Raw genomic sequence first — 27,507 nt, 5'->3', positions numbered from 1 at the left:
AATGACTTTCTCGATCGATCGTTTACTCTGTGCGTGCAGTTTGACTTTAACTTTTAGAGTTAAAACGAGTGATTAACAGTTTTTATTCTTCAGTCTGAGCAGATGCCACCAGGGGGCTCCACTCTGCTCAACAGGAAATCTACAGGTTTTAAAACAGAATGAAAGAAGCTGGTTTTAAAGAAGAAGAATGACCAGCTGTTGTTACTGAGGTGGAATAAAAAGAGTTCTCACCACAGATCAGATGTTTCTGTAGAGAAACGGTCGACGTGTTGGTGAGGAGTTAAACTGTGTCCTGCTGTGAGGTGCTGTCACACCTGTCAGAGGTCAGCAGGTCAGACAGGTGGTGTCCAGGGTGTGAGGAGGGGGAGGAGGTATGGTGGAAAACTGGGTGGAGGAGGTGTAGTTGCTGTGTCCTGTGATCAGCTGCAGTGACGCTGACTGACCAGCAGAGGACCTCACAGCTCCTGGTCCTCAGGGGTTTGAAGGTGGAGGAGAGGAGGAGGTGTCGGTCTGATGTGGATCCAGACCTCCACTCTGATGGTTCAGAGGGTCGTTGTGAAGCCTGGAAACACCTTGAAAACAGGAAACCTCCTCTAAGGTTTCTGAGCTGGTGTCCCAGAAACAGAAACTAACTGATGAAGATGAAGACCCCGTGGTGTGGCTGAAAGCTCTGGAAGCAGCCTGTCACTGAACCTCAGATTCTGTGTCAGTAAAAGTGCTGCACAGTTTCCACGAAACTCCATTCAAAAAACGGCCATTTTAACTGTTTGACTTTAACCCCCAACACACACACACACGTGTGTATACACACACGTGTGTGTGTGTGTGTGTGTTGGGTGTTCCCGAAATAACTCAGCTTCAGTGTTGGAGGGGGGGGTGCTGACCTACAGAGCAGCAGCAGAGTTTTAACGTTCGAACTTCAGCTGAGAAACTGCAGAAAATCCTCAGACCTTCATGTTGGTTCTACTGAGGAAACAGAAAACAGAAGAAGAGAAAGGTCCGGGTCCATCCGGAGGAGGACGGCCTGGAAATCTGAACCGTGGCTTCTCTTTTCTTTTTCTCCTCCTGGATTTAACTCGAACCAGATGGTCCGCCTGCCAGACTCCACCGATACTTCAGTTGTTTTTAACCAACCATCAAACTCGGTCTGTTTTTCCTCTGATTCTAGCCCTCGGTTTTTAACGGGGAAACGCGCAGTTGTAGCTCAGATCAACGGTTGAGTTTTCCCGTTAACGGCTTTTCCTGTTCCTCTGAAGGTCCCGTTATGATCTGAGTTCTCATCAGCTGACAGGACGTGGCTTTTTTCTGCTCAGACGGATAAAAACAGACTGAGGACCTGGTTGTGTTGTGCTGTTTCTCTCTGGAGTAACGAGGATCATCTGGAAATGAAGGAGAAACTTTTTCCTTTGAAGAGTCTCGTGGTTTTTTCCTTTAAACCCTCATGAGGAAGAGGAGATGCAGTTGCGCGTCTTCGCTGCTCTGCTGCTGTCTGAGTCCGTCCGCGGCGCATACAGCGGTCCGCTCAAAATCTGCGCGTTTTAAAGTTTGATTCGTTACTGATGAGAGTTCTTCGGATTGAACACGTGAGTTCAAACATTTTCACACTCTGATGAATCCACATGCAAATTCGGCATCAATATAATTCATCAGAAGGATCTTTATTAACAAAAAGTCACATTTAACAACCGAGATACGCTCATATTTGGTGAGTAGAGGTTTGTCACCAAACTTCACTGAAAGTAAGTCGATTTTTCAAACGGAGTTAGTTTGTGTTTGTAGGATGAGTTAATAACGACTCAGACTGTAACTCGGGATAAATATAACCCAGCAGTCCCGAGTCATTGATGTTGAGGAGGAGCTGATGAGGATGAGGAGGTGAAGTGATGCGGTGCCTCCTGGCTTCAGCCGGTGGACTCCTCCTGAGGGACGCCGGGATGCTGCTCCGCCGCCGGTCCTGCTCCGGTCCGCTGCTCCTGCTCGGGGTGGCGGTGTGTCTCTTCTACCAGACCCTGATGCTGGCCCGGAACCGGCTCCGGTCCGGACCACAACAACCCGCCGCCGATGTCCGCAGCAGAAAAACATCAGATGAGCTCCTGATGGAGGAGACGAGGAGGTTCATCTCCACCCTGGAGACTTCACAGAGATACACTCAGGTGAGTTCTACCTGCTCCTCAGGTGTGCTCCAGACGTTAGAGATCCACTCATTTAAAGCCGTTTGTATGAGCAGCTTCAGTTTATTATTAATCAGACTCTTCAGGTAAAACTGTTCGGTGTCATTCACCTTTAAATGAACCTCTCAGCTGATCAGGTCGTTACTTATTGTAGAGTAACTAAACATCTCATGATCCATTGAGGAGGACCATGAGTCTGGGGTAGAAAGCTCTGGAACAGGTAGTCAGTGAAATTTTAGTTGAGACAAATAAAAACCGTGTATTAATGAATGAAGGAGTAAATAACCAAACTTAATTCACGATGAGAGCGTTTTTAATGTGTTTAGTTTCTGAAAAGAGTTTCACAACATGAAGTAAAACTTTTTCAGATTTTTACATTACAAATTCTGCTTCAACAGAATCAGTTCAAAGGAATTTTACTGCAGTGAAACCCTGATACAGTCGTTCATGGAGGAAAATACTGTAGAACCAAACTTCATTCAGAAAAAGTGAGTTTTAAAGTCCCGTCAGATATTAAGAGAAGTCCTGTGGACATTCAGCAGAAGTGAAAAACTGAGAGTGAAAATGTTGTTTAATAAAACATTTAACAAACAGCTCAGGATTCATTCATGTCAGTAGGTAAACTGGTGTTTATCAGCAGAATCCTCTGGAATATAAACATTAATATAAAATTAAATATAAATGCAATAAAACATCCCCACATTTTAAACTAACACTGTCACCAAACTTCATTCAGAAAAAGTGAGTTTTAACGTGTTGATTTTTGGATTCACAACATGAGCTAATAGTTTTTCAGACTTTAAAAGTTTGGAATACAAATATAATTCACCAAGAAGGAATTTCATTTAATAAAACACTGAAACAGCCACATACATTCAGTCCCACTGCTGCCAAACTTCATTTAAAACCACAGCATTTTAACGTCTTTCACAGACTTTTGTGGATCCTCTGATAAATTCAGTTAGTATATAAATATTATCCAACATTAAACCACAGCTGCAGTTTGATGGATTATAAGTTAACTCTCTGTTAAACTCTTCTCATGTAGATTTATCTAACTCGTTATTTTGTTTTTAAGCATGGTATGCTTAAATCGTCATTTTCAGATGATTTTGTATGTGCGGAGTCCCTCAGCTGGGTCCAGGCTCTTTCTGGCTCATTGTTGCAGTATTTTTAGATTATGAGGGGATCAATGGCCGCGTGCAGCACGGTGTTGTTTTACTGCAGGATGATTGACAGCTGTGTGAGCCAATCAGATTCACCCGTTCAGAGTGTCAGTATGTGTGCTGGGTATTTTAAGTGTGTCCCTGTTCCCTGTTATAAATATTAGTCATTAATCAGCTGAGGATCCAGTTCCTGACAGATGACACACACACACCACGTTAATCCAGGTCCTGGTCCTCAGTGGTCTCTGTTTGGAGCAGCTGAGATCAACATGGTCTCAGACCTCAGACCTCAGACCAGCTGCGGCTTCAGACTCCACTGATTCTGATCTCATTAGTTCAGTTAAAGTCCTGAGTCTGAGTCTTTGTTTTTATTTACAGACCTGGTTGTTGTTTGTTTGTTTCCTGTGACGATCAGCTGACAGTCATCAGCTGATCTGGTTTCCCTCCTTCCTGTTAGAGCAAACCTGTCTGTTTTACTGCTGATCCACTACAGTCCTGCAGAGTCCTGCAGAGTCCTGAAGGGTCTATTTTTATGTCTGGAGTCTGAGGTGGGGCTCAGAGGAATGTAATCCCCCCCCAGGGGTCTAACCCAGGACCTGGACCAGAACCATCAGAAACAGACTCTGTTTCTTCTTCTTGTGTTTTTATCTTCTTCTTCTCTGTCGTGTTAAACTCAGTGATGAATATGAGATGAAGCAGTGAGACCTTCAGGGACCGTCAGTCCTCAGAGATCAGCTGACTGATCAGCTGACTGATCAGCTGACTGTTACCTGAGCTCTCAGGTCATGTGATCGGTGTGTTGCTGACTCGGTTCATCAGTCTGTGGAATGAGACCTCGTTAGAGTCTCTGTTTGTGGACTCGGACCTGTCACACAGATCCAGGTCCTGTTTGGGCCACTCGTGGTCCACGGAGGATGGACCCTGGTGGTCCTGGTGACCTCTTGACCTTTGCTCCTGATGATCAAACTGAGTTTCTGCCTCAGAGGAGCTGGAGCATTGAAACATGACTGGATTACTGAGCAGGTCCACTGGGCACAGGACCAGGGTCTGAGGGGGGTCTGAGGGGTGTGGGGGGCCTCAGACCCTGATCCAGACTCTCTGTAAGAGGAGACTGTTAATATTTCCTGTTTGAACAGAGCTCATGTGTCCCGGTCTCAGTCTTAGTCTGGGTTTTGGTCTCAGATTCCGGGTCTCTGAGGGTTTTAGAAGCTGAGACAAAGAAAAGACTGAAGTCAGAAAAACAGAGTTTCTGCCAACGCAACACGGACTGAATACTAACACAGTCCAGACCCTCTGAGTCCTGAACCCTCTGAGTCTAGACCCTCTGAGTCCTGGACCCTCTGAGTCTGAAGCTCTGAGTCCAGACCCTCTGAGTCCTGGACCCTCTGTTTCTCTTCTTCTGTGGTTTTCAAACAAACCTTCCTTCCTTTGCCAAGAAGCTAAAATACTGGATTTGAAGGGTCTCCCCCCACCCCCACCCAGCTCTGCTTCCTCTTACCTTCAAAATAAAAGTCTGACCATAGGAAACAGAGATAAATCAGTCTCCTCTCTGACCTCTGACCTTCTCCATGTTGTTTATTTATGTTTGTATTTCGTTGTTGACTCATCTGACTCCTCTGTAACTGGAGACAGGACGCCCAAGAGACACACCTGACCCTCCATCCGTCAGGTCTCCTCCTCTGTCTGATTCTGGCAGGACAGGAGGTCTCACCCTGTCTCCTTTTCTCTCACATCTGATCATCTGATCCTGAGTCCAGAACCTGATCCTGTCTCCACCTCAGACCGTCAGACCAGTCAGCTGACTCTCAGGTTCCTCCACAGGTCCTGAAGCCTCAGTCTGATCCTGCTGCTGACCTGAGGTCAGCTCTAATGAACCTTGAACTTCCTCCTGCTGCAGGCTAACAGTTTCCCTCTGCTTCCAGTCATTATGCTAAGCTAGGCTAACCACCTGTCCCTGTTCAGAGGTGGACCTGAAGTCTGAGATGATTTACAGTTTCCTCTCTCCTCAGGTCCAGGTGTGGTCTCAGAGACCCCCCTGGTGTCGTCGGGCCGTGGTCCTGACAGGTCGACACCCGGTCTCTGACACCGAGGTCCAGCTGTACCAGCGGGTCCTGCAGCAGATGGACTACGAGGTCCAGATGTCCAGATACGCAGAGACCAGCAGCTTCCTCCGAACAAACCACGGTAAATAAAAGTCTCTGACTGTTTATTGACTGCTTACTGTCTGTTTACAGTTTACTGTCTGTTTACTGACTGTTTACAGTTTACTGTCTGTTTACTGACTGTTTACTGTTTACTGTTTACTGTACTGTTTACTGTCTGTTTACTGACTACTGACTGTTTACTGTCTGTTTACTGACTGACTGTTTACTGTTTACTGTCTGTTTACTGACTACTGACTGACTGTTTACTGACTGACTGCTGGGTGGAGACTTCCTCAGATCAGGTCTCAGGTGTCGTTTTATTCAGAGTTGAAACCTGAATCCCTCTAAAGTCTCTGGTCGGTGCAGAAAACATTTGTACATGTGGAGTAAAAGAAAGTAAAGGAAGAGGCTGATCAGGATCAGAGTCTCTGTGTCTGCTGGACGAGGGCCAGGACCAGGACCAGGACCAGGACCAGGTTTAAACTGAACCTGGTCTCTGTTTTTCCTCTTCTTTTCTCTGTCTGAAAACTCAGATCAGCTTCAGCCAAAAAACAGACCACAACATTTCCTCTGCTCCATGTGTCCACACTCACTCTGTCTCCATGGTTACAGGTGTGACTTCCTGTCTCCGTCTCCATGGTTACAGGTGTGACTTCCTGTCTCTGTCTCCATGGTTACAGGTGTGAGTGGGTGGAGCCTGCTGCTGTGTCTCAGTACGTCAGAACGGAGCTGTCTGAGGAGAATCTCCTTCTCTCGCCTGCAGCGTCAACAGACGGTGAGACTCACCTGAGCACCTGTCTGTCCCAGCCAATCACAGGCTGACTGTCCTAACTGAAGTCTTTATGAACTCATCTGTGTCTGTGTCCTCAGGTGAACCTGATTCCTGTGCTGATAGAGGCCTTCTCTGATGCTGGTGGAGGTCTCTGTCACCTGTACACTCGCTCACACCTGACAGGTGAGTCTGAACACCTGCTCCAGGTGTGAACTTTGATTTTATTTAGATCTGAAATTTTCCAGGTGTGTTCATGTTTACCTGTCTGTCCTCTCAGGATCAGATTTACCCATGAGGCCATACTCCTGTGGATCGACCAATCAGAAGCTGGAGATTCCTCAGGACAGGTGAGGACAGGTTACCTGACGGTATTACCTGCATACACCTGTACACGTGTTGCTGTATTAGCACCTTCTTCTCTCTGACAGTCGCTCACCTGTGGGAACCCCACCTCCTGGTCTGGTTGCCACGGTGAACGTTCACGTCCTGGTGACGTCAGTCAGACCGCTGACATCATTCCTGCATGACATCAGCGTGGTGACGACCAATCAGGAGCCGAGGGGACGACCCACAAAGGTAAAACACCTGTATGAACACACCTGTGTCATACCTGTTTACTTTGATCACTGACAGTGTCAAATCATTGATTATTGATTATTAAGCCCTCGCTCCCCCTCAGCTCAGGGACTTCCTGCTGCAGCAGCTGGGACCAATGAGCTCCCATCAGGCCTTGGGGCAGGTGAAGCAGGTGATAGGTGAAGTGCTACAGGCGGCATTGACCAATGACAAGAAACAAACAGTCAACAGGTAAAAAACTCTTAACTCACCTGATCTCACCTTAACAAGTCGTTTTCTTGTTTGTGTTTCTAACAAACTATGTGAAGATTTAAGGTGGTATGAGACGTTGTCTGCAGTTTACAGTCAGATGATTCTGTTGTATTTTGATTAAATGATTGATCATTGATCGGTGTGTGTTTCAGGTGTGTGTTGTGTTACCAGCTGCTCACCTTCACTCTGCTGTTCAGCGGCTCCATCACACCTGTTATCATCCAGGTAAGAGACAGTGAATCACATCCTCTGACTTTTTTCTTCACTGAGAAGAAACTTTCTGCTGACGAGTCGTTGTTCAGATCAATCAGTCGATTGATCAGGAGCAGGTTTCATCATGAATCACCTGTTGCAGGTGTTTCAGGTCTCAGTTTCTCCGGTGTCTCAGATTCAGTTTTAATCTCAACATTTGAAATAATCACAGATCTGAGATCAGTTTTAACTGAACTACAAACACAGAGAGGCAGGTCTCCTGTGGTCCTGGTTGTGGACTCAGGTCTCCCATGGCCCTGGATCTGGACTCAGGTCTCCAGTGGTCCTGGTTGTGGACTCAGGTGCAGACCAGAGTTTGGTTCATCAGAACAAACAGGCTGTTGTTCCTCATGTGGAGTTTATTAGGAGCTGATCTGTGATCAGTGAAGCTCATCGTTCAAACACAGAGTCCAGTGTCTCAGATCAGAGACCTGACTGTTTACCATCAAACACACCGGCTAGGAACACAGGTGAGCACACAGGTGAGAGACACACACATGAGAGACAGACAGGTAAGAGAAAGACAGGTGAGGGTTGTCACTGTGACATCAGCTTTGAACATTTGACCTCGTCGTCTTCTTTCTCCTCTTCTGTTAAATGACGTCATCTCTTTGTACAATAAATAACAGCAGTTGTTCTTCAGGTGAACTGCCGCTGCAGGTGAATGTCCACCAGAGGTCACAGTGACCTCAGCTCCTCTGATTGGTCAGGTCCTCTCTGTCTCCTCAGGTTGATGCTGACTTGACGCTTTCTGCTCTGAGCGATGACACGTTTGATGGACAGATCACCAAAGACCTGATCCTGGAGGACACGCTGCACTTCCTGCTGACGACACACACACACCTGTCCTCAGAGACACAGATGGAAAGGAGACAAGTGAGAAATCAAAACTTCCTCTGAGTCTCTGTTTGTGTTGTTTTTACATCAGAATCTGATTAAAATCAACTTTCATATAAAAACTAAAACAGTTTCTGCTGTTTGTTGTTGTGATTCCGATCCTGTAACATGTGTTTAATAACCTGCTCTGTGTGTGTGTGTGTGTGTGTGTGTGTGTGTGTGTGTGTGTGCGTGCCAGTACGGTGGCTGCAGAGGGACAAACAGTCTATGTTTGTCAGACGATGAGTTTCTTCTCCTGCTTCAGTTTCAGAGACAGATGACGACACCCTCTGCTTTTCACCTGGTAAACACAGTGTTATTATTACTGAGAGTCGCACCTGGTCAGAGACACACCTGAGGCCTGCCAGGTTGAACTCTGCAGTGTCGGATGATGTTTGTGTCACAGTTTCACTGCTGCAGCTTAAAACTTTGATTGGTTTTAATCTGATCTTTAAAAACAACAGGATTCAGAATATTAATGTTAATGTTAATGTTAATATGCCAGAAAATGAAAACATGAGATAATAAACTGAAGGGCGACAGGGACCAAACAGTAGAATCATAATAAATACACCTCAGCACCAGCAGGTGGAGCTGCTGCGGCATGTGATGAATGCAATGCATCATGGGAGGACATCGCACCTCTCACCTGCTGCTGTTTATTCTCTGAGCCATGAAAGATGATCTGAACTGTTCAGACTGAAAACATTAAATTAATCTGGACAATCAGAACAGATCTGATGCTGTTTGTTGTTTCTCTGCAGCTGTATCCCAGCACCTCCTCCTCCTTCTCCCTCTCCTCCTCCTCTTCCTCCTCCTCCTCCGGTCCTCTCTCCGTCTCTGAGCTCCTGATCAGGATCAGTCGTTACTATGAGCTCCAGAGAAACTTGAGCTCCAGGTGAGGAAACATCAGAGTGACATCCCATGATGCACTGCTCCTCCTTTGAATGTGACTGACAGGTGTCATGTTTCTGACAGACATGATACACAGGTTTCGACCAATCAGGAGTCGGCGGTGTCGTCTTCACAGGACAGAGCAGCAGGTAAAGGTGAGACTTCACCTGAACGATGCAGAGTTTTTCCTCACCTCACATGGTCTTCATCCCGCCCTGTGATTGGTCGATGTCTCTGTTCCAGGCGGCTGTGTGGACCCCCACCTGAGGCAGATCTACACTGACCCCCCCCTCCCCCTGACTCCCCCCTTCAGCCCCTGGGTGAAGGAGTACCACGCTGAGGTGACCTTTGACACGGTGATGGTTCGACTCCGTCCGGAGCCCGTCAGCTCGGCCTGCCGGGTCCACCTGGATGAGCACGGAGGACCCAGGTGAGATGGGCCCTGACCTCTGACCCCTGACCTCTGACCTCACAGATGATTGACACGTGTTTCTCCTCAGGATGGCGAATTACCCAGTCGGCCTTGGCAACAGCAGGATCAGCATCCTGGTGACAGACGACGGCGAGCCGGAGCCCGTTGTCATGACGATCTACACCGTCCACGTGTACCGAGAGAGCCGGCCCAGTCTGCCCATGTTTGGAGATCATGTGACGTGCAGCTTCGTGCAGGTAGGTCAGCCACTCTCCTATTGGCTGCTGGGCTGTGGGGAGGCTGTGATGTCATAATTATGAGACACAGAATAAAAACACTGCAGTCAGGTCGGACACGGTGTTTCCTGCAGCGAGACTGAGACACGATGTTTTTACCAGCTGCTCATCAGGTCAGTCGAACTCTCTCATGTCGTGACTCAGGGAGACTGAAATGTTTCCTCATGTCAGATCTAAAAGACTCTGGAGCGTCCACAGTTTCTCCTTCTCCTGCTCTGTTCTCCCTCACCTCCAACTCCAGGGGAGGGAGTGAGCGGGACGCAAACGACGATGGTCTCTGTAGTTCTCATTACCCACCACAGCTTTAAATAAACTACAGTTTTACCCAGGAGACCTGTGGTTTGTTACCGTCCACAACGTCATCCAGACACTTTGTTATCGTGAAACTGACGACACAGTTTCATCTGTTGGTGGTGTAAAACATGAGCTGAATCACATCAACTGTGGAGGAGAAAACCAGGAGAACTGAAGAATAAAAGCTGCTACATGTCATGATGTCAGTGAAGGCTTCAGCCAATCAGGACAGGTGGTTCACAGGTGGAAGAAACAACAGCAGAAAACTACAGGAGCCTTACTACAGCCAGGTCCTAAAGTCATGTGACGTGGTGATGTCACGTGGCGTCAGAGAAAGTCAAACTGTGGAAACAAGTTGTGTATCGAGTGGTTCAGGTCGACTCAGGTTCTTGTTCAGGAAACAGCAGCTGGTCGTTTTCTACTCTGCTGGCTTCCTTGAAATTCAACAACAGAAGCTGCAGCTGAATATTCACTGTGTTACAGGACTGAAGCTCTGAAACCCTGTCATCACACTCCATGTTCTGTATCAGACTGTTTAGTTACACAGCGGGAGAAGTTGTTCAGTAAAGTGTGTGTTTGTTTCTGTGTGTGAAGACGAAGCCGTTAAACAGAACCAGGACTCTGAGGTCTGAGTGGATCTACATTCCTGTCGGTCTACAGAGAGTCAGACCGACTTTAATTCTTTCCTTCTGTTGCTTTGACTCCAGCTGCTGCTCAGAGTTTTATTACAACACTGAAGGAAACTCAGCTCACACTCATCCTCACTGATACTCTGACATTTCCTGTGTGATCTGACACGTTAAACACAACGTCGTCTGCATATAATCACAGTTTCTCCTGATGAGGAGTGAAATCTACACATTAGATCACAGTCTCAGCTGAGAGACAAATATTTACCTGTTGTTGTTTATTCCTCAGCCAGCAGTCGTCATGTTTTCAGGTCCTCTTCAGATTTCATTCACTGAACTGATTAGTCACTGACTCTCTGGGTCTGAGTCTCTGACTCTCTGAGTCTTTGAGTCTTGGGCCTGCTCCTTTGTTGTTTCATATCCTCGTCTCCTCCCTCTCAGTCCTCTCTGATCCACCTGTTGGCCTAAATTAGACCGGAACAGCGTTCCCTGGTCCTGCTGGGGGGTCAGCCCAGTCGGGGCCCCGGGGAACAGAGAGCCCATTGTCGCGGTGTGGGGATCAACTCTTTGAAGATAAAATGAGAGCTGGAGCTGAGGACAGGTGGACAACAGGTGCTGTCTGAGGGTTCATCAGAGGAAGGAACAGTCTGGTCTCATGTGGATCAGAACTGAGCTCAGTCTGAAGGAAACATCAGGTTATTTCAGACTGATTCAACAGGTTTTACCTGAGAACAGGATCCTGCAACTACTGCTCGCTGATGTAGTTGTTATTGTTGACGTTGTTGTTGAAGTTGTTGCTGTAGTTGTTGTTGATGTTGATGTTGATGTTGTAGTAGTAGTTGTTGATGTTGATCTTGTTGCTGTAATTGTTGTTGTTGCTGTAGTAGTATTTGTTGTTGATGTTGATGTTGTTGTTGTTGTTGTTGTTGTTGTAGTAGTATAGTATGTTGTTGTTGTTTGTAGTAGTTGTTGTTGATGTTGATCTGTTGCTGTATTGTTGTTGTTGCTGTAGTATTTGTTGTTGATGTTGTTGTTGTTGTTGTTGTAGTAGTAGTAGTAGTAGTAGTTGTAGTAGTAGTTGTTGTTGTTGTTGTGATCTGTTCCTGTTGCTCTCCGTCCTCAGTTGTCTATTCCTGTTTTAAATTCAGATGGTTTCTGTCGACTGCAGTCGTTTCCTGTTTCTAACTCGTCTCATCATGAAGCTCAGGGACTCTTGCTGTGTTTAAAGGGACATTACGAACATCTTGCTGTTTAAAGAACTTGTTGGTGATTTCACACAGAAAATCATCTTTATATTTGTTGTTGACAGGTCTGAGTGATTAACAACATGTGAACAGCTCAGATATTACCTGAGGCTGAACACTCACCTGTACAACACCTGTTCACCTGTGGACCATCAGAGTCTGTTCAGATAGATCATGTTGTTTCAGCCAAGCAGGTCTCTGCGGGTCTCAGCAGGTCTCAGCAGGTGATCCTGATCCTGGACCTTAATGAAACCATGAAGTCTGAGAGTCAGGATCAGGTTTAACCATCGAGTGATAAAATAAAACCTGTAAAACACGTCCAGGATTTAACAGATTAATAATCTGTGTTCAGTCCAGGACCAAAACCAGGGCCAGGTCCAGGATCTCACAAAATCTGATCAGTGTTTCCACGGTAACACAGTGTGTGTTCAGTCAGAGTGGTTTGCCACAGTAACATCAGCGTCAGGCGAAGCTGCAGGATGTCTGATCTCTGACCCACAACAGACCCAGAGTCCTGATCCCATCAGGCTCTACAGACTCAGAACTGAACTCTGCAGCTACACAAACTGTTCACTCCTGGTCCTGGTCCTGGTACTGGTCCTGAGCTGCTGTTTATCCTTATTCTGTGATGGTTTTTAGATTAAACATAGAACAGACCAGGACTGTGTTTTTACTGTGGGTCGAGTTTAAAGTCTTTGTTGTTTGTTGTTGAGTTCAGACTCGTCCTCTGAGTATTGATTAATGACAGTAATCAATCATTCTGATCAGTTGTGGAAACTCTGAAACATCTTCTCCTGTTGTCAGCTGTGAAAAACTGTTTTTAAAATCGGGCCCAGCTGGACCAGACTGGACCGGACTGGACCGGAGGAGTTCTCTGCTCCTCTGAGGAGGTTTGTTGTGTAACAGCTGAGACAAACTGATCACAGCTCAACACTCACACACACACACACACACACACACACACACACACACACACACACAGGTCACACACACACACAGACACAGACACAGACACAGACACACACACACACACACACACACAGACACAGACACAGACACACACACACACACACAGCACACACACACACACACACACACACACACACTGTCTGATGTGGTGTTGTAAATCAGATCAGATGAATTAAAGCTGCAGCTTCGCTCTGTCAGAGGTGAAATCAGGACATGTTCACACCTGCAGGTGAACCTCTGAGGGTTCCTGAAGGGGGCGCCGGAGGACATCAAAGTACACTTCCTGTTGCCAGTAGGTGGCGACTGATTGAACATTGGTCTGTTGACGTGTTCAGGGCAGGACTGTGAGTCACAACAACTTCCTGTTTGACAGTCAAAGTAACACACCTGTAAAACTGAAGGAGACTGAGCTTTTATTTTGACATGAGAGAGAGAAAGTGTGTGCGCGTGTGTGTGTGTGTGTGTGTGTGTGTGTGTGTGTGTGTTGTTGTTGTTGATGTTGTAGTAGTAGTGTGTGTGATACAGCTACAGTTAAATGTGTTTGTGTTCAGAGTCGTGAATATTTTCTCTCTGACTTTAATTTACACAAACTGCTCAGAGGAAAATGGACTTCCTGTGTTTCTAACATTAGAAAAGAATAGAATCTGTTTTTATTCACATCTGATGTTTTTCTAAAGAGAAAAACGGTTCAGTCTGTAGTGAAGATGTAACATCAGACATCAGAATCTGTACGAGTTCTGAGACTTTAACACATAAAAACCTGATTAAACTCCTGGTTCTGTAAAAGAATCCAGAACCATCTGAGACCAGAACAGAGTCTCTGAGTCAGAACAGAGACTCCTTAACTTGGATTTCAGAGAAGAAGGAGAACCACAGGGAGCAGGAGAGACCGGGCTGATTCTCCCGATCAGCTCTGGTTCTTGAACTGGTTCTGTCCAGAGACCTGGTCTCTGCCAGTTCAGATCTGAACCTGTCTGTCTGACCCACCTGGAGAACAGGACACGCCCACTGATGATGTCACTGTGCAGACTGTTGGTTCAGAACCAGTTTAGTTTTGGTTCAAATGTACTGGGTCTGTACTGAGGTGTCAGAGTAGACTGAGGATCCTGGTCTCAGGTCTGAGGTCAGATCAGGATACAGCTGTTCTCTTGGTTCTAGATCTGTGATCAGACCCCCCTGACCCCCACCACTGGATGAACATGGACCTGTTGACTCGTCCTGGGACTCGGTGAGAGGGTGAAAGGAACAGAACAGAATGTTTTGGCAGCGACTCGGTGACCTTTGACCTCCTCCGTCAGATTAAACTCATCACATTCAAACTTTATTTAAACAAACTCCTCATTCACATCATCATCTTCATCTTCATCGGAACAAAGGAGGAGATCAGAGTACAGCTGTGGTCACAACAGAATTACATGTCCTGGACCTGGACCTGGACCTGGACCTGGACCTGGATCAGAGTGTTTTTCAGTCTGAGCTGTGAATTCCTGATTCTCCTTCGCTCTCTGATATTTTCCTGGTCTCAGGTGGTTTCCAGTTCTTTCAGGAGGTCTCTGACGACGTCTCCCAAAAAGGCAGCAGCAGGGCTCTGTATGATCTGATGACCGGACCGGTCTGATCCGGATTACAGGTCCAGGTTTACTCAGAGTCAGATCAGATCAAGTCTGAGATCAGCTCGGCTCTTTGATCACATCAGAGGATTATCTGTGTTTCTGTTCCAGTCTGAGGCCCAGGATCCTCCTTCTCCTCCTCCTCCTCCTCCTCATTCTCCTCCTCTTCCTCCTCTTATTCTTCCTCCTCCTCCATCTGTTCTCTGTTGGTTTCTGTTCATCTGATTCTTTCAGATCTGATCTCTGATCAGTTTATTGATTAATGTTTCAACATTAAATGTATTATTAAACCTGCAGCTTCTCCTCAGTAGAACCCGTTGTTCAGTAGAACTGTCAGTTCTACGTGGCAGTGTCTGACAGAGAGCTCTGGTTGTTGCAGGATGAAAGCGGTCGGTGTGTTTGGTGTGTTTTCGTGGCAGTGGCGGCGGCTGATCTCAGACCAGTGTCCCGTCTGTTTGAGCGTTTACACTGAGCTCAGGTACGAACAAGAAAATCCCTGTTAAGTTTTCTTGTCGCACTTTGTTGTGAGCTGCGACGCTGTGGTGAGGAATGTGACGCCGCCGCTACAAAACCTGCAGAAGAAGAAGAAGAGGAGTGTGTGTGTGTGTGTGTGTGTGTGTGTGTGTGTGTGTGTGTGTGTGTGTGTGTGTGTGTGTGTGTGTGTGTGTGTGTGTACACGCGTGTGTGACGGTGGCATCTCTGAACTCGGGTCCAGACGTGGCGGCTCTCAGGCCTCTGAGCTGAGCTGGTCGGGTTTATTTGACCTCTGACCTCTGACCACAAGACGACGACGTAACGACAGAGATCTGTGACACAAAAGAGGAGAAGAAGAAGAAGAAAGGTTTGATTTAAAAGTGAGAGCAGAAGAAGAGAAAGAGGTCAGAGAGGAAAATGGAGGACGTGATGTTTGAATGCAGCGACTGTCAGATCAATAATTGATTCTGATCGATCACTCTGTTCATGCCTGTTGCTGATCTGAGTTGTTTAGCCTACATTTCCCAGCATGCATGTGTCTGGATTAAAATGTTTGAAATGGACGACTGTGAAACTAAACCCGGGTCCTGCTCTGTCCTGGTTCTGGTTTCAGGACTGTGGTCTGCTGGTTCGGCCCGGTCGGTCCTGTGGTCTTCAGCCCTTCATCAGGTCTCAGAGTCCACTTCAGACCTGCAGCTCCGGACATGAACCAGGTCTGATGCCACTTCCTGTCCCCAGAAACAGATCAGTCTGTTATCTCAGTTTACACCTTTATCACCTGTCTCACCTGTCTGTGTCTCATCTGTCTCACCTGTCTCAGGTCGGTGGGTGGTTCCGTGTCTCAGCTGCTCTGACAACAGGACGTGTGATTGGAGGGAGGTTGCCTGGCAACCAGATGGGTGTTACCACCCATTAGTGGACCGCCCCCTGCTGCAGGACTGCATGACGGACAAGAAGGTGAGGTCAGGTGATCCCAGCTGAGGTCAGGTGATTGGACACAGCCAGTTTCATCTCTTTTCTTTGCAGTGGGGGTGACTCACCTGTCAAACGGCCCCTCCCCCTCCTCCTCAGGTGTTGTTCTTCGGCGACTCAACCAATCGGGGGATGATGTACTTCCTGATGGAGCGGGTGAACTCAAGTCTGGAGGACTGGGGCAAAGCTCATGACACGCTGGTCTACAGGAACCTGAACGGAGGACGGACTCTGGTCAGTTACTCGTATTATCCTCAGTTCTGGTTGGAGAAGAAGCGGAGGCCGACGTTCAGGCAGGCGCTGCTGACGCTGCTCAACAGGTGAGAGGAAACCGGGGGGTGTTGGAGGTAAATCCCTACGTTTCTTCTCACTGACTCTGATCCCACAGGTCTCGACCTCTGGTGAACTCTGAGCTGACGGTGCTGGTGGTGGGAGGAGTCCAGTGGCTGAACACCAATCACCTGAGGACAGTCAGAGAGGTGCTGGACAGGTGAGACAGGATGAGGTCATCAGGTGAAACATTCAGCTGTTCTTAAATGAGGAGGTTTGAGTTAAAATAAAAATGGTTTCATTTCCTTAATTCAGTTCATGAAGTTTCTGTAGTTTGATGACAAACAGGTCCTTCAGGAACATGTCGGCCTTGTCCATCAGAAGATCGTTTTTCACCTCATTTTATTATTATTATTATTATTATTATTATTACATGAACCTTTATTAAAACAACAAAGTTGTTTTTCCAAACATTTTCACTTGTTTTCACAGATTAAAAAAAAATAACTCGGAGCAATGATCCTGACGAAAACCTCAGTCATTAAACACGAGAAAAAACAAATTAAACAACGTAGTTTTTTCTCACTGGCCCCTCAGGGCTTCCATAGATTTTTATCACAAAACTAAAGTTTAGAGTTTGAGATTCAGTGACTGTCTCAGTCCTCACACACTTAAATGACAATATTAGAGCTGCTGTTTGATTATTACCATCCTATAAGCTTCAGAACAACCTCTGTATGAACAGCTTTGTCGTCAGCCTACAGGTTCACATCCACTCACACAGCTCTTTACTGTGTAGGAGAATACTAACCCTAACCCAAACATAACAAGTCTGAGTCTGTCCAGGTTTGATTTGTCTGACTGTGTCAGCAGACTGTGAACACAATGCTTAACCTGAACCACAAAATAACACCTTCAGAGTCTCACTGAGTTTTACCAGGAAACTTTACGGAGAGTAAATTCAGTCGAGCTGTAATTTTTAAGTTGTGTTCATAGTTTCATGTGTCACAGACCTGATTTACTGATTATTGATCACTTTAACATCCTGACGTTTGCAGAGTTTTAAATGTTTATTCAGCTCAGGTTTAAACATCTGGAGTCACTGTAACAGCTGATTCATTCACCTCCACCTCCAACACAGTCACTGTGTTACAGCAGTTATTACATTTATCTCCTCCTCCTGGTCCTCCTCCTCCTCCTCAGGGAGTCTCTCAGTAACATCCTGGTGGTGGTGAAGTCTTTGGGGATGGGTTTCCATCTTCCTGTGGATGGGATCAGGTCTCTCAGTCTGGTGGGTTCCTGTTTACACCGAGTCTTTACATCATTATCTTCATCTCCTGTTGAACTAAAACTGAACCTGAAACTGCACCGAGATAAAAGTTTTATGTAAGAAGGGACAGAGCACATTAAAAACCTTCATCTCTGGATCTGTTTCTGTTTTCCTTCTTTCCTTCTGTTTTTCTTCCGTTTTTCCTTCAGAGAGAAATCCAATATCTCGACAAAGAGAACGACAACATCATCGCCACAGCAAAGTATCATGGGTACGAGGTGATCGACACGTTTGGTATCACAATGGGTCGATACAAAGAGTTCCTGCAGGGACGATGTGCCTGCCACTTTCATGAGGTAACACAACTTTATTTATCTCTGAATAACGACGTGTTTATTGATACTGGATCAGTCGGAGCTGATGGAGTTCCTCAGGGAACAAGTTTTGGTCCTCGTCTGTTTAATCTCAGTCCAGTTTGAACATGGAGAGGATGTCAGTGTCAGTGGACTGGTCGAGCAGCTGTGGGAGACCAGTTAATGTAAAAGATAAAACTCGAAGTGTGAAACAAAGCCCAACACTGTGTGTTTTAAACATTTTAAAGGTCAGGAACAGAATAAAGCTGCATTTTCTGATCCCTGAAGTAAAAACACAGACCCACCATTTCCTTTTAAAAATGTGTTTTTTGTTGGTAATTTCCTATAAAATCAGCCTGTGTGGGAGTGAATGTGTAATTACCAGTTAGAGAGATTTTTATCGGCTAATTAAAAAACAGCCTGAGAGCAGCTGCTCTGTGATTCAGACTGAACGTCTGATCAAACCTGAACTGAGCTGAAATATTCACAAGCTGAGAGCTGAAAACATCACCTGTCACCTGAAAATCACCTGAACCTGAAACGTCCTGGAGAGTTTTTAACAAACATTAAGATAAAACCGTCTCTTCTTCTTCTCTCGCAGGTGGAGAAGTTCTGGGCCTCCAGGACTCCAGACGACACGATGTCCACCACCAACAGAACCAGATCCACCAGAGCTGGACTCAGCAGCCAATCAGCCGTGCAGGACATGGACCAGGAGGCGGGGCCTGACGCCTTAACCTATCACGTGAGAGGACCAGTGAACCAGGTGTACTCTGAGATCCTGCTGAGTCGCCTGTGTCCCAGAACCAGAAAGTAAACACCTGAGAGAGGGAGTACAGGTGAGTCCTGTAGTTAGACTCACCTGTTGGGGGTGGGGGGGTGGGGGTAGACAGAGGAGTAAAAAACAAATAATGAGGAAAGAGAAAGAAGAAAAAGAGAGATGAACTCTTTCCACTTTTCCTCTTCAGGACACAAAGATGGTCTGTCTTTATTTCCTCAGGATCACACATTTATCTTGTGATTTCAGCACCAACGAACCTTTGACATGACAACAAAAATAAAAATCAAATTCCAGGAGTTTTTAAGGAGTCCAGGGAAAATTAGATATTTTCTTGTGTGCAGGAGAAGCAGCAGATTCTTTCTCATGAACTCCAGTGATTCTCTGCTCAGCAGCTTGTTTTTAATCCTAACCCTAACCCCAGTTACACATGCACGTACAGCTAGTTACTGCAAAAAGGTTTTATTAATTCACTGATCCTTTATTGATGCAGGAAGGTCCCACTGAGATATAAGATCTCTTCCTCTGAGTCCAGGTTAGCTTCGACCACAGCTACAGTCAGATTAGTATAAACCACAGCTACAGTCAGGTTATCTTAAACCACAGCTACAGTCAGATTAGTATAAACCACAGCTACAGTCAGGTTATCTTAAACTACAGCTACAGTCAGATTAGTATAAACCACAGCTACAGTCAGGTTAGCTTCGACCACAGCTACAGTCAGACTATCTTAAACCACAGCTACAGTCAGGTTATCTTAAACCACAGCTACAGTCAGGTTATCTTAAACCACAGCTACAGTCAGGTTATCTTAAACCACAGCTACAGTCAGGTTAGTATAAACCACAGCTACAGTCAGGTTAGCTTCGACCACAGCTACAGTCAATTAGTATAAACCACAGCTACAGTCAGATTAGTATAAACCACAGCTACAGTCAGGTTATCTTAAACCACAGCTACAGTCAGGTTAGCTTCGACCACGGCTACAGTCAGATTAGCATAAACCACAACTACAGGAAGGTTAGTTTAAACCACGGCTACAGTTTAGTCGGCACCTACTTTTTTCTAATGCACATTTTCTATTTAAGTACAGTATTTAGTTTTCACCACCTCATTTCTAAAGGGCACTAACTAGTTTTACCAAACACCCCAGGTTTCTGTTGCATATTAACTAGTTTCTGACATATAAGGAGTGTCTGTTGCATAATAGCTAGTTTTCGAAGCACACTAATTAGTTCCTGTTACTAGTTGTGATGTGTACTAAGCAGTCTTTAATCCAAAAAATTTGGTTCCTGTGGTTCAACAGTTTCTCTGTATCTGTGCCCAGCTAAACTCCTGTGTTGTATCTGAAGTTAATAACTGATAATTATTCAATAACTAATGTCATTGATCGCTAACTCAGACCAGCTCCTCTGTGTATATTTATATTTCTACATACCTCAGTCACTGACGTCGTATTAAAGCCAAAGACTCGATGATAACTCTGTTTATCATGTGAATGAAACGTCTTATATTTGATCCTCTGCTTATATTTTCTATATTTTTCTACAGATGTTTATTGTGCCTTTATCTCATGTTTACATGCTGGACAAATAGATTCTATGAATATTTATATGAATGTTATAATTCTCTCTGAAAACACATTTTATCTTTAACTACTGTGAAATCTGTTTTTTATTTCTCTGTCAGTCATCTGACTTTGTATCTGTTTTTTCTACTTCAAACTTTCACTCGTTCACCTTTTTAAAGAAAATAAAAGTGTAACTTTAACATTTTAATAAATCCTTTGTCAGAAAAGTGACATGTTTATTTTTTATTTACCACAGGTTTCACTCAGATTTAAGGAGGAATAGATGAAAAGGGTTAGGGTTAATCTTAAAGTCTGATGAGACTGAAAACTCTATATGATTTATTTTTAGGTTAAAATGAAAAAAAGATGGTTTTATTTTTACATTTTATTAAAACGCTGACCTGTAACTGTCTCTGTTTGTGGTAAATTTAATCTCAAACCAAACTCTGTTCAGAAATCTATTACTTTTCAGTCCTCTGATGTAATCTATTACTATTTTTAATAATCTCACGCGGCACATAAACAGTCGGCGGTTTGTCTTGATCCTTCCGTCCAATTGGAGTCCAGCTCTGACGTCAGCTGCTGAATATCCAATGAGGATTCTCCGGGACTCGGACTGGTCCGGTTCGTCCTGCGTCTTCTCCCGCAGAATAAAAACTTGGGTGAGGCGGATCAGGATCCTGCAGGAGGTTTTTCGTACGGGTCTTCACCGATAGTCAGAGCCAGACAGCGGGGAGGGGGCCGCCGCCTCACTGGAGGATCGTTAATGGACCGAGACCGGGACCAACGAATCTGCTCCTGGACCGGGTTTTAGTATGAGACTGGGACTCCGGCCCGGAGGCTCAGATAGATGAAGAGGTCATGGAGAGACGGATCAGTGGAGTCCGACACATGTGCACTCTGACCCTGCTGCTGGTCTCCGTGTGTCCGCTCTGCTGCAGGGCCAGCTGGATGTGAGTATACAACACCAGACTCCGTTCAAGAAATGGTCGATTTAAGTTTCCTCTGTATATCTGCTCCAGTATTCACCGTCTCAGACACAGTTTAGTACCCGATCCACAGCGGCCACCCTCGGCCTTTAATCTGGCGAAGACTAGATATTATACAGTTATGAAATATCAGATGTTTATTCTGGTTCATTCAGTCTTTTACCAGAAAAACGAATAATAAGAATAAAACGTGTGATTTATTGGAAATAAAAGCAGAATGAACCCAGTAAAGTTCAGCTGGATCCAGGTTAAAGTCTGATACCAGGATCTGAGCTGAACACCGGTTTTACGCAGAAAACAAAAACTAAACTCCGTTAACAAAACTGTCAATTTAAGAGTTTCCTGCTCATCTGCTGAGGCTAACACTGCAGCAGGAATTATTCAGTGAAGCTTCTGGTGTGAAGAGACTCACTTTACAATTCGGCGCAGATTACATCCATAAAACTGCTCTGTTTAAAATAAAACACCAGCTTATTATTTGGAACCATCTATCGCTGTTCGGAACTCTTCCTTATCTACATCCTGGAACAGAGTCATCTGAACCGAGCTGGAATATGACTGAAATAAGTCCAGGATTTCCACGGTGTCCTGTAGATCCAGTACCAGCGCCTCAAATTGTTTGTTCGCGGGATTTGAGCTGGAACGCGTCGGGTTTCTTCAGTTAAACTTGCGGAGCAAATTCAACCAAACTCCATTAACAAAACAGTGAATTTAAGGCGTCTCGGTGTATCTGTTTAATCTAAGCTACTTCAGATGAAACTCAGTGAGTGATTAGATTTATTCTTCAGTTCGGCTTCATTAAACTCCACAACACGTGTTAGCAGCTGAATAAAATCCAGCTTTTTATTTGGCTCTTTTTAAAATTCCTTTTCTACAGACACCAGCAGCTGAGGCGCGGAAGTGAATACTTGAGGTTTTATGGAAATTAATTTGGGCTCTGTCAGCTGAAAGCATGAGCACCTTCAGGCTCTTTGTTCATGGCTCAAACCAAATTCCATTGAAAAAACGGACAATTTCACGCCCACCCACTTTAATTCGGTTTGAATAAAACCCACAGAAACTGAACCTGGACAAATAAAATCCGAGTTTAGTTCTGGATCGTTTTTCAGTCAAAAAGTATTTTTCAGTTTGTTGACGTGATTCACTGAACCAAATCTAATTTAAAAAAGTTCATGTTCACCTGTGATTCACACACACACACACACACACACACACAGAGGAGAGAGAGAGAGAGAGAGAGAGAGAGAGAGAGAGAGAGAGTTTATCAGACAAACTGATCCTCACTCAGTGAATCATCTGGAAGCTGCTCGTTAATTCGCTGCAGCTGTTTCTCTGTTTTTCAGTGTTTTCCTTCAGTAAACAGAGAAAAACACAAATCTGATTTTATCTGAATAAATCCAGAGGTTCCACAGATGTTCCGTTCTGGGTGAAACAATGCCTGAAGGCTTAACGCAAATCAATACATTTATTGTTAATCGATTATAGATTCAGCCTGTAAAATATAACAAATATAATAATCCTCTGCAGCCTCATGACCCGCTCTTTAATTCGGCTCATATATTTTCGGTGAAACGGTGAATGTCAGTGACTTCACTCATTTAGATGCAGGCGAAATTTAAACCGTGTTCTGCTGGTTTTGATTTCCCCTTCAGTGTTGTTGGTTTCAGCGTGTTTTACTCTCAAACAGCCAACAAGTTAAAAACAGATGGTTTTCCAACGGAGTCTGGTGCTCCTTCCTCCTCCTCAGCGGGACAGTAACCGCCGGTGTTTTCTGCAGGTGGCTGGGTGTGACCGCGGCGGGAGTACCGGAGAAGCTGGGCTGCGCTAACCTTCCTCTGAGCCCCCGGCAGCGGGAGCTGTGCCGGAGGAAGCCGTTCCTGCTGCCGAGCATTCAGGACGGAGCCCGGCTGGCGATCAGCGAGTGTCAGAGCCAGTTCAGACACGAGAGGTGGAACTGCTCCACCACGGGGCAGCCTACAGTGTTCGGATACGAGTTGACCAGCGGTCAGTCCCGTTCACTATAATAACCTGATAATTATAACAGAGACGGGTGTTTGTCCTGATGGCGGCGCCGGAGGAAAATGATTATTAAACAATATTCATCTTTAATTTTTAATCAAACTCAGCTCTGAAAACATCGACCATTTAAACGTGTTCATTAATTAATGACGTGGACTTTTATAACTCTCCCTTTAATTCTGACTTTAAGGTTTAATAAGTTTCTGTCAGATATTTCATCAGATTTTAATCAATGAAAACCAAATAAAATCTGTTAAATCACATCACCAGGTCAAAGACTTATTCAAGGTTTAAATTCAGAGGTTCAGTCCGTGGGTTCAATTAATGGATTTAAATATATTTGATTGAATTTTCTGTTTTTATTAAATAACATGAAAATTATTCCTGAATTTTCCCACAGTGAAGAATTAAACGATTGATGTCAATTTATTCTAAAAGTCATTAAAAATAAGGATTAATAACGTTAATATTATTATTATTATTATCACCATAAATTAAGGCGTTTTTAAAGGGTTTAATTTGAGTCTTTTTACATTAATAACATATTAAGGAATATATGGCCACTAAAGTTTTTTCAGGCTTAATTTAAAAATGTCGTTTCATAGTTTTTATGAATAATTTGTTTACACCATTTATACCAACAGACAAGATATTAGCAACACCTGTGGGTCTCTAAACTGAGGATTTACTTACTCAGGTGTTCTTAATAAACTGAACACTGAAAGTCTTAGAGGATCTTTAGGTTAAAGAGCGTCTGCTCTAAAAATACTGAAAATCCAAAGGGAGTTTTGAATGGGACAGAGTTAAAATGGCGTCACACACTTTGTCTCATGATGTTTCTTTTGTTCTTAAAGCTCCACTTTAATACAGTTACACACACACACACACACACACACACACACACACACACACACACACACACGACATGTGACCTGATGTATATTAATTGAATTTAAAGACAGAATCAGGATATCAGAGACACGAGACACAAACATCAACAGTGAAAAACGTAACTCATAGAACTGAGTTCAGTCGGTCTCTACTCTGATTCTAATGTTGATGTTTAAACCATGATGATGATCCAGATCCAGATCCAGGTCCAGCTCCAGCTCCAGACTCAGGACTTGTCTCTGGACATGCAGATCATCCCTGTGTATTTACCACATTTTTAAATCACTTGAACTTTAACCTCTTGACTCCGGACGTGATGATGTCACACTGCCCCCCCCGGTGATGTCACTCTGACCCTCTTCCCTGTCGTCCAATAGGAACCAAAGAAACGGCGTTTATCTACGCGGTGATGGCGGCGGGGCTGGTCCACGCCGTCACGCGCTCCTGCAGTCAGGGCAACATGACGGAGTGCGGGTGCGACGCTCGGCTGCGGGGCGGCGGCTCGGCGGCAGAGGGCTGGCACTGGGGCGGCTGCTCGGACCACATCCAGTACGGAACCTGGTTCAGCCGCAAGTTCATCGACAACGCCGTGAAAAACATGTCTACGAGCAGAGGAGGGTACACGCTGATCACCATGAACCAGCACAACACGGAGGCCGGACGACAGGTGAGACAGGTGGACGACAGGTTAAATCTGACCTGCTCATGGTTTAATCTGCCGTCGACACTCAAACTCGTCGTCCTTCAAACCTTTGGATTCTGGAAAGTTTGAATCTGCATTTTTACTGGTTTCTGACTTTTAAAAGACAAAATGTTTTATGAGTGAACCAAAGATGAAGGTGATCGTTTACAGCAGCAGGTTCACAGTGACACTGAACTGTAGATCAGTTAAAATGACCTGTGTCCACTCTTATCACCTGTGGCTGCAGAGGGCGCTGTTGCTCAGGAAATGTTCCTCAGTTTTGCTTTAAGCTCTTTAACACTTCCTGTACTTGAATTTCACATTAAAAGCTTCTAAGAAAGAAAACGCCGTCACAGTGTTTAATGATAAAGCCGTATCTGACCGACGTTCATGGACCAGAGTTTAAGTCAGAGAGAGAACCATGAATCCACATGTTGTCATGAATCAGAAACAGTTGTTCTGAGTTAATTTCTCCTCCTTGTCGGTGTTCTTCAGGCCATTGAAAGGACAATGTCCACAGACTGTCGTTGTCACGGTGTTTCCGGTTCCTGTGCAGTGAAGACGTGCTGGAGGACGATGGCGGCGTTCGAGCGCGTGGGCGTTTACCTGAAGGAGCGATACGAGCGCAGCGTCCAGGTGTCGGACCGCTCCAGGAAGAACACGAGGAGGAAGGAGCAGCGTCGCCTCCCCGTCGACAAACACCAGCTCATCTTCTTCAACAAGTCCCCCAACTACTGCCTGGAGGACCGGCGGCGGGGCATCGCTGGCACCAGGGGGCGCCGCTGCAACCGGACATCCACCAAACCGGACGGCTGCAACCTGCTGTGCTGCGGCCGAGGATACAACACGCACGTGGTGAGAAACGTCCAACGCTGCGAGTGCAAGTTCGTCTGGTGCTGCTTCGTCCGCTGCAGGCGCTGCGAGAGCATGAACGACATGCACACCTGTAAATAAATGAATCAGCAATCACACCTGAGAGTCAAGATATCACCTGGAGACTATAGATCACACCTGAGGATAAACCACAGATAGGTGTTACTGGATTTTCTTGTGACCAATCAGAAACCTTTCCACACCTGTCACCTGTGCAGCAGACAACAGGCTGTGATTGGTTGATGCAGCAGAAGATGGCCTCCAGACTGACAACAAGAGATCAAAGTCCAAAGGATTCTTCCAGAATTTATTGATGGAACTTTATCAAACGTTGACAGTCGTCATCGTCTTCTTCTTCTCTTCAGTTTTGTTGATTAATCACCTGCACAGGTGTGAAACCATCAAAACATCTTCCTGATTCACACCTGGAAGCTGGTCAGAGGTGAAGACACCAGAGTCTTTCATTGGCTGACACCTGAGGAAGTGATTTATTCATATTTTAACTTTGAACCTTTAAAGCTCTGGATCAGGAGGACTGGGCTTCAGTTTTATTTAGTGGGTGTGAAACCAGTTTAAAGGGAATCTGGATCCTGTTCAGACTGATCAGGATTCTCTGAGACTGATTCCGGAGCAGAGGTGACGAGTTTGTCGTCGCTCGGATTTAACGATGTGAATAAACGTTTCTTTTCTCTTTCAGGATAAATGAACATAAACACTGAAACAAAATGTTTTGTATTTTATTTTTGGCAATAAACATGTATTTATATGTAAACAATGGTACAGTTAATGATTGAAGATGGGAATATTAAGTCATTACATTCAGACAATCTGTCAGAAGCAAACACTGTTTTAAAGATATTCACTGACTCTTCAGATTGAACTGGTAAAGTCATCTGTGTCATAGATAATATGAAGAAACAGTGTGGAAACCTTTAAAAACACAGTGACAGTCCATCACAGACCGAGACCTGCTGCAGGATCATGAACGTCTGCTTCAGCTCAGGACCACTGGGAATGAACTGACAGTATTCAAGTAACAAACTCATGACACATGATCTTCTATACAGTTTTTAAAATAGAGATTCTCATCTGTTGATTCATCTTTAACAGTCTCCTCATTTCACTGCAGACTTTTACTTGTTTATCAGTTTCATGGTAAAGTAAAAGTTTATTTGTTCAGAACCTTTCAAACCAATGTAATAAAGTGTTTAATAGAACATCAACCAGATCTCAGAGTTTTAAACATAAAAACAGACATAACTCAAACTGTGATGTGATTGGCTGAGCGGATCTTCATCCTGTGATGTGATTGGCCACCTTCTTCATGATCTCTTTATGACGTCAGTCAGTGTGTAAACTGCCATTACCCGGAAAACGGAAACAAGAGTGAGACGCAGTAAATGACGGGGCCGTGTGAAACCCCAGAGGGCTTTTAATTTGAAAGTCTTACAGGAAATGGCGACTTCGGCGGGAGTCTGCACCGTTCAGGTAAATTTACCTGTTTGTATGAGTCACAACAACGTTTTACAAACTACTGTTGCAGATAATGTGGTTACATTACATTACTTAGATTACCGCTTGTTTCCACGTTTAGTTTTGTGTAAGTAATTCTGTGTAATATACAGAAAGCGCCCTCTGGCGGTGAACCCAGCAAACGCCTGTCTACAGTTAAATACAATTAAAGACGTTTGAACCGCTGTTTGTCACACAGTTAGCATGCTGCTACTGTTAGCTACATACGCTGTCTTAACGTTAGCTAGTTTGTTGTTATGCTAACTTCCGGTGGCAGAGTGACTGAAGATCAGCTGC

General features: G+C 45.0%; 2 protein-coding genes across 34 annotated transcripts; both read left to right on the top strand.

Moving 5' to 3' along the window:
* The first annotated feature begins 50 nt into the window (after positions 1-50).
* cped1 (cadherin-like and PC-esterase domain containing 1) lies at positions 51-20,471 on the top strand. Of its 33 annotated transcripts, none has more exons than XM_018689537.2 (23): positions 51-1,583; positions 1,832-2,153; positions 5,347-5,521; positions 6,162-6,256; positions 6,352-6,436; positions 6,531-6,600; positions 6,682-6,829; positions 6,933-7,060; positions 7,234-7,306; positions 8,063-8,209; positions 8,409-8,513; positions 8,974-9,107; positions 9,188-9,258; positions 9,347-9,533; positions 9,604-9,772; positions 15,645-15,744; positions 15,852-15,988; positions 16,103-16,323; positions 16,392-16,493; positions 17,477-17,564; positions 17,753-17,899; positions 18,498-19,506; positions 19,614-20,471. In XM_018689537.2, exons 2-22 carry the CDS (start codon positions 1,884-1,886, stop codon positions 18,711-18,713), a joined length of 2,868 nt encoding a protein of 955 aa, XP_018545053.1. In that variant the 5' UTR covers positions 51-1,583; positions 1,832-1,883; the 3' UTR covers positions 18,714-19,506; positions 19,614-20,471. The 33 variants fall into 33 exon arrangements, with proteins under 33 accessions (XP_018545053.1, XP_050933812.1, XP_050933819.1 ...); XM_051077855.1 differs by having other exon boundaries at positions 51-2,153; positions 18,498-19,209; positions 19,426-19,479; positions 19,587-20,471; XM_051077862.1 differs by having other exon boundaries at positions 51-2,153; positions 18,498-19,209; positions 19,426-19,506; positions 19,641-20,471.
* A 330-nt stretch (positions 20,472-20,801) lies between these two features.
* On the top strand, positions 20,802-26,921 carry wnt16 (wingless-type MMTV integration site family, member 16). Its single transcript, XM_018689542.2, has 4 exons — positions 20,802-21,197; positions 23,011-23,237; positions 24,521-24,810; positions 25,321-26,921. Exons 1-4 carry the CDS (start codon positions 21,106-21,108, stop codon positions 25,777-25,779), a joined length of 1,068 nt encoding a protein of 355 aa, XP_018545058.1. The 5' UTR covers positions 20,802-21,105; the 3' UTR covers positions 25,780-26,921.
* The last annotated feature ends 586 nt before the right edge of the window (positions 26,922-27,507 follow it).

The sequence above is a fragment of the Lates calcarifer genome, linkage group LG18, assembly GCF_001640805.2.
Source record: "Lates calcarifer isolate ASB-BC8 linkage group LG18, TLL_Latcal_v3, whole genome shotgun sequence".
NCBI classification, from domain to species: domain Eukaryota; kingdom Metazoa; phylum Chordata; class Actinopteri; family Centropomidae; genus Lates; species Lates calcarifer.
The sequence above is the reverse complement of the archived record's forward strand: the minus strand, read 5'-3'. Positions and strand labels throughout refer to the sequence as shown.

Bases quoted from the DNA above. Each gene is read 5' to 3' on its own strand.
- cped1 (XM_018689537.2), top strand. From the start codon at position 1,884: ATGCGGTGCCTCCTGGCTTCAGCCGGTGGACTCCTCCTGAGGGACGCC. The intron at 2,154-5,346 runs GTGAGTTCTACC...CTCTCTCCTCAG, and splicing joins CTTCACAGAGATACACTCAG to GTCCAGGTGTGGTCTCAGAG. The intron at 6,257-6,351 runs GTGAGACTCACC...CTGTGTCCTCAG, and splicing joins GCCTGCAGCGTCAACAGACG to GTGAACCTGATTCCTGTGCT.
- wnt16 (XM_018689542.2), top strand. From the start codon at position 21,106: ATGGAGAGACGGATCAGTGGAGTCCGACACATGTGCACTCTGACCCTG. The intron at 23,238-24,520 runs GTCAGTCCCGTT...GTCGTCCAATAG, and splicing joins CGGATACGAGTTGACCAGCG to GAACCAAAGAAACGGCGTTT. The intron at 24,811-25,320 runs GTGAGACAGGTG...GGTGTTCTTCAG, and splicing joins ACACGGAGGCCGGACGACAG to GCCATTGAAAGGACAATGTC.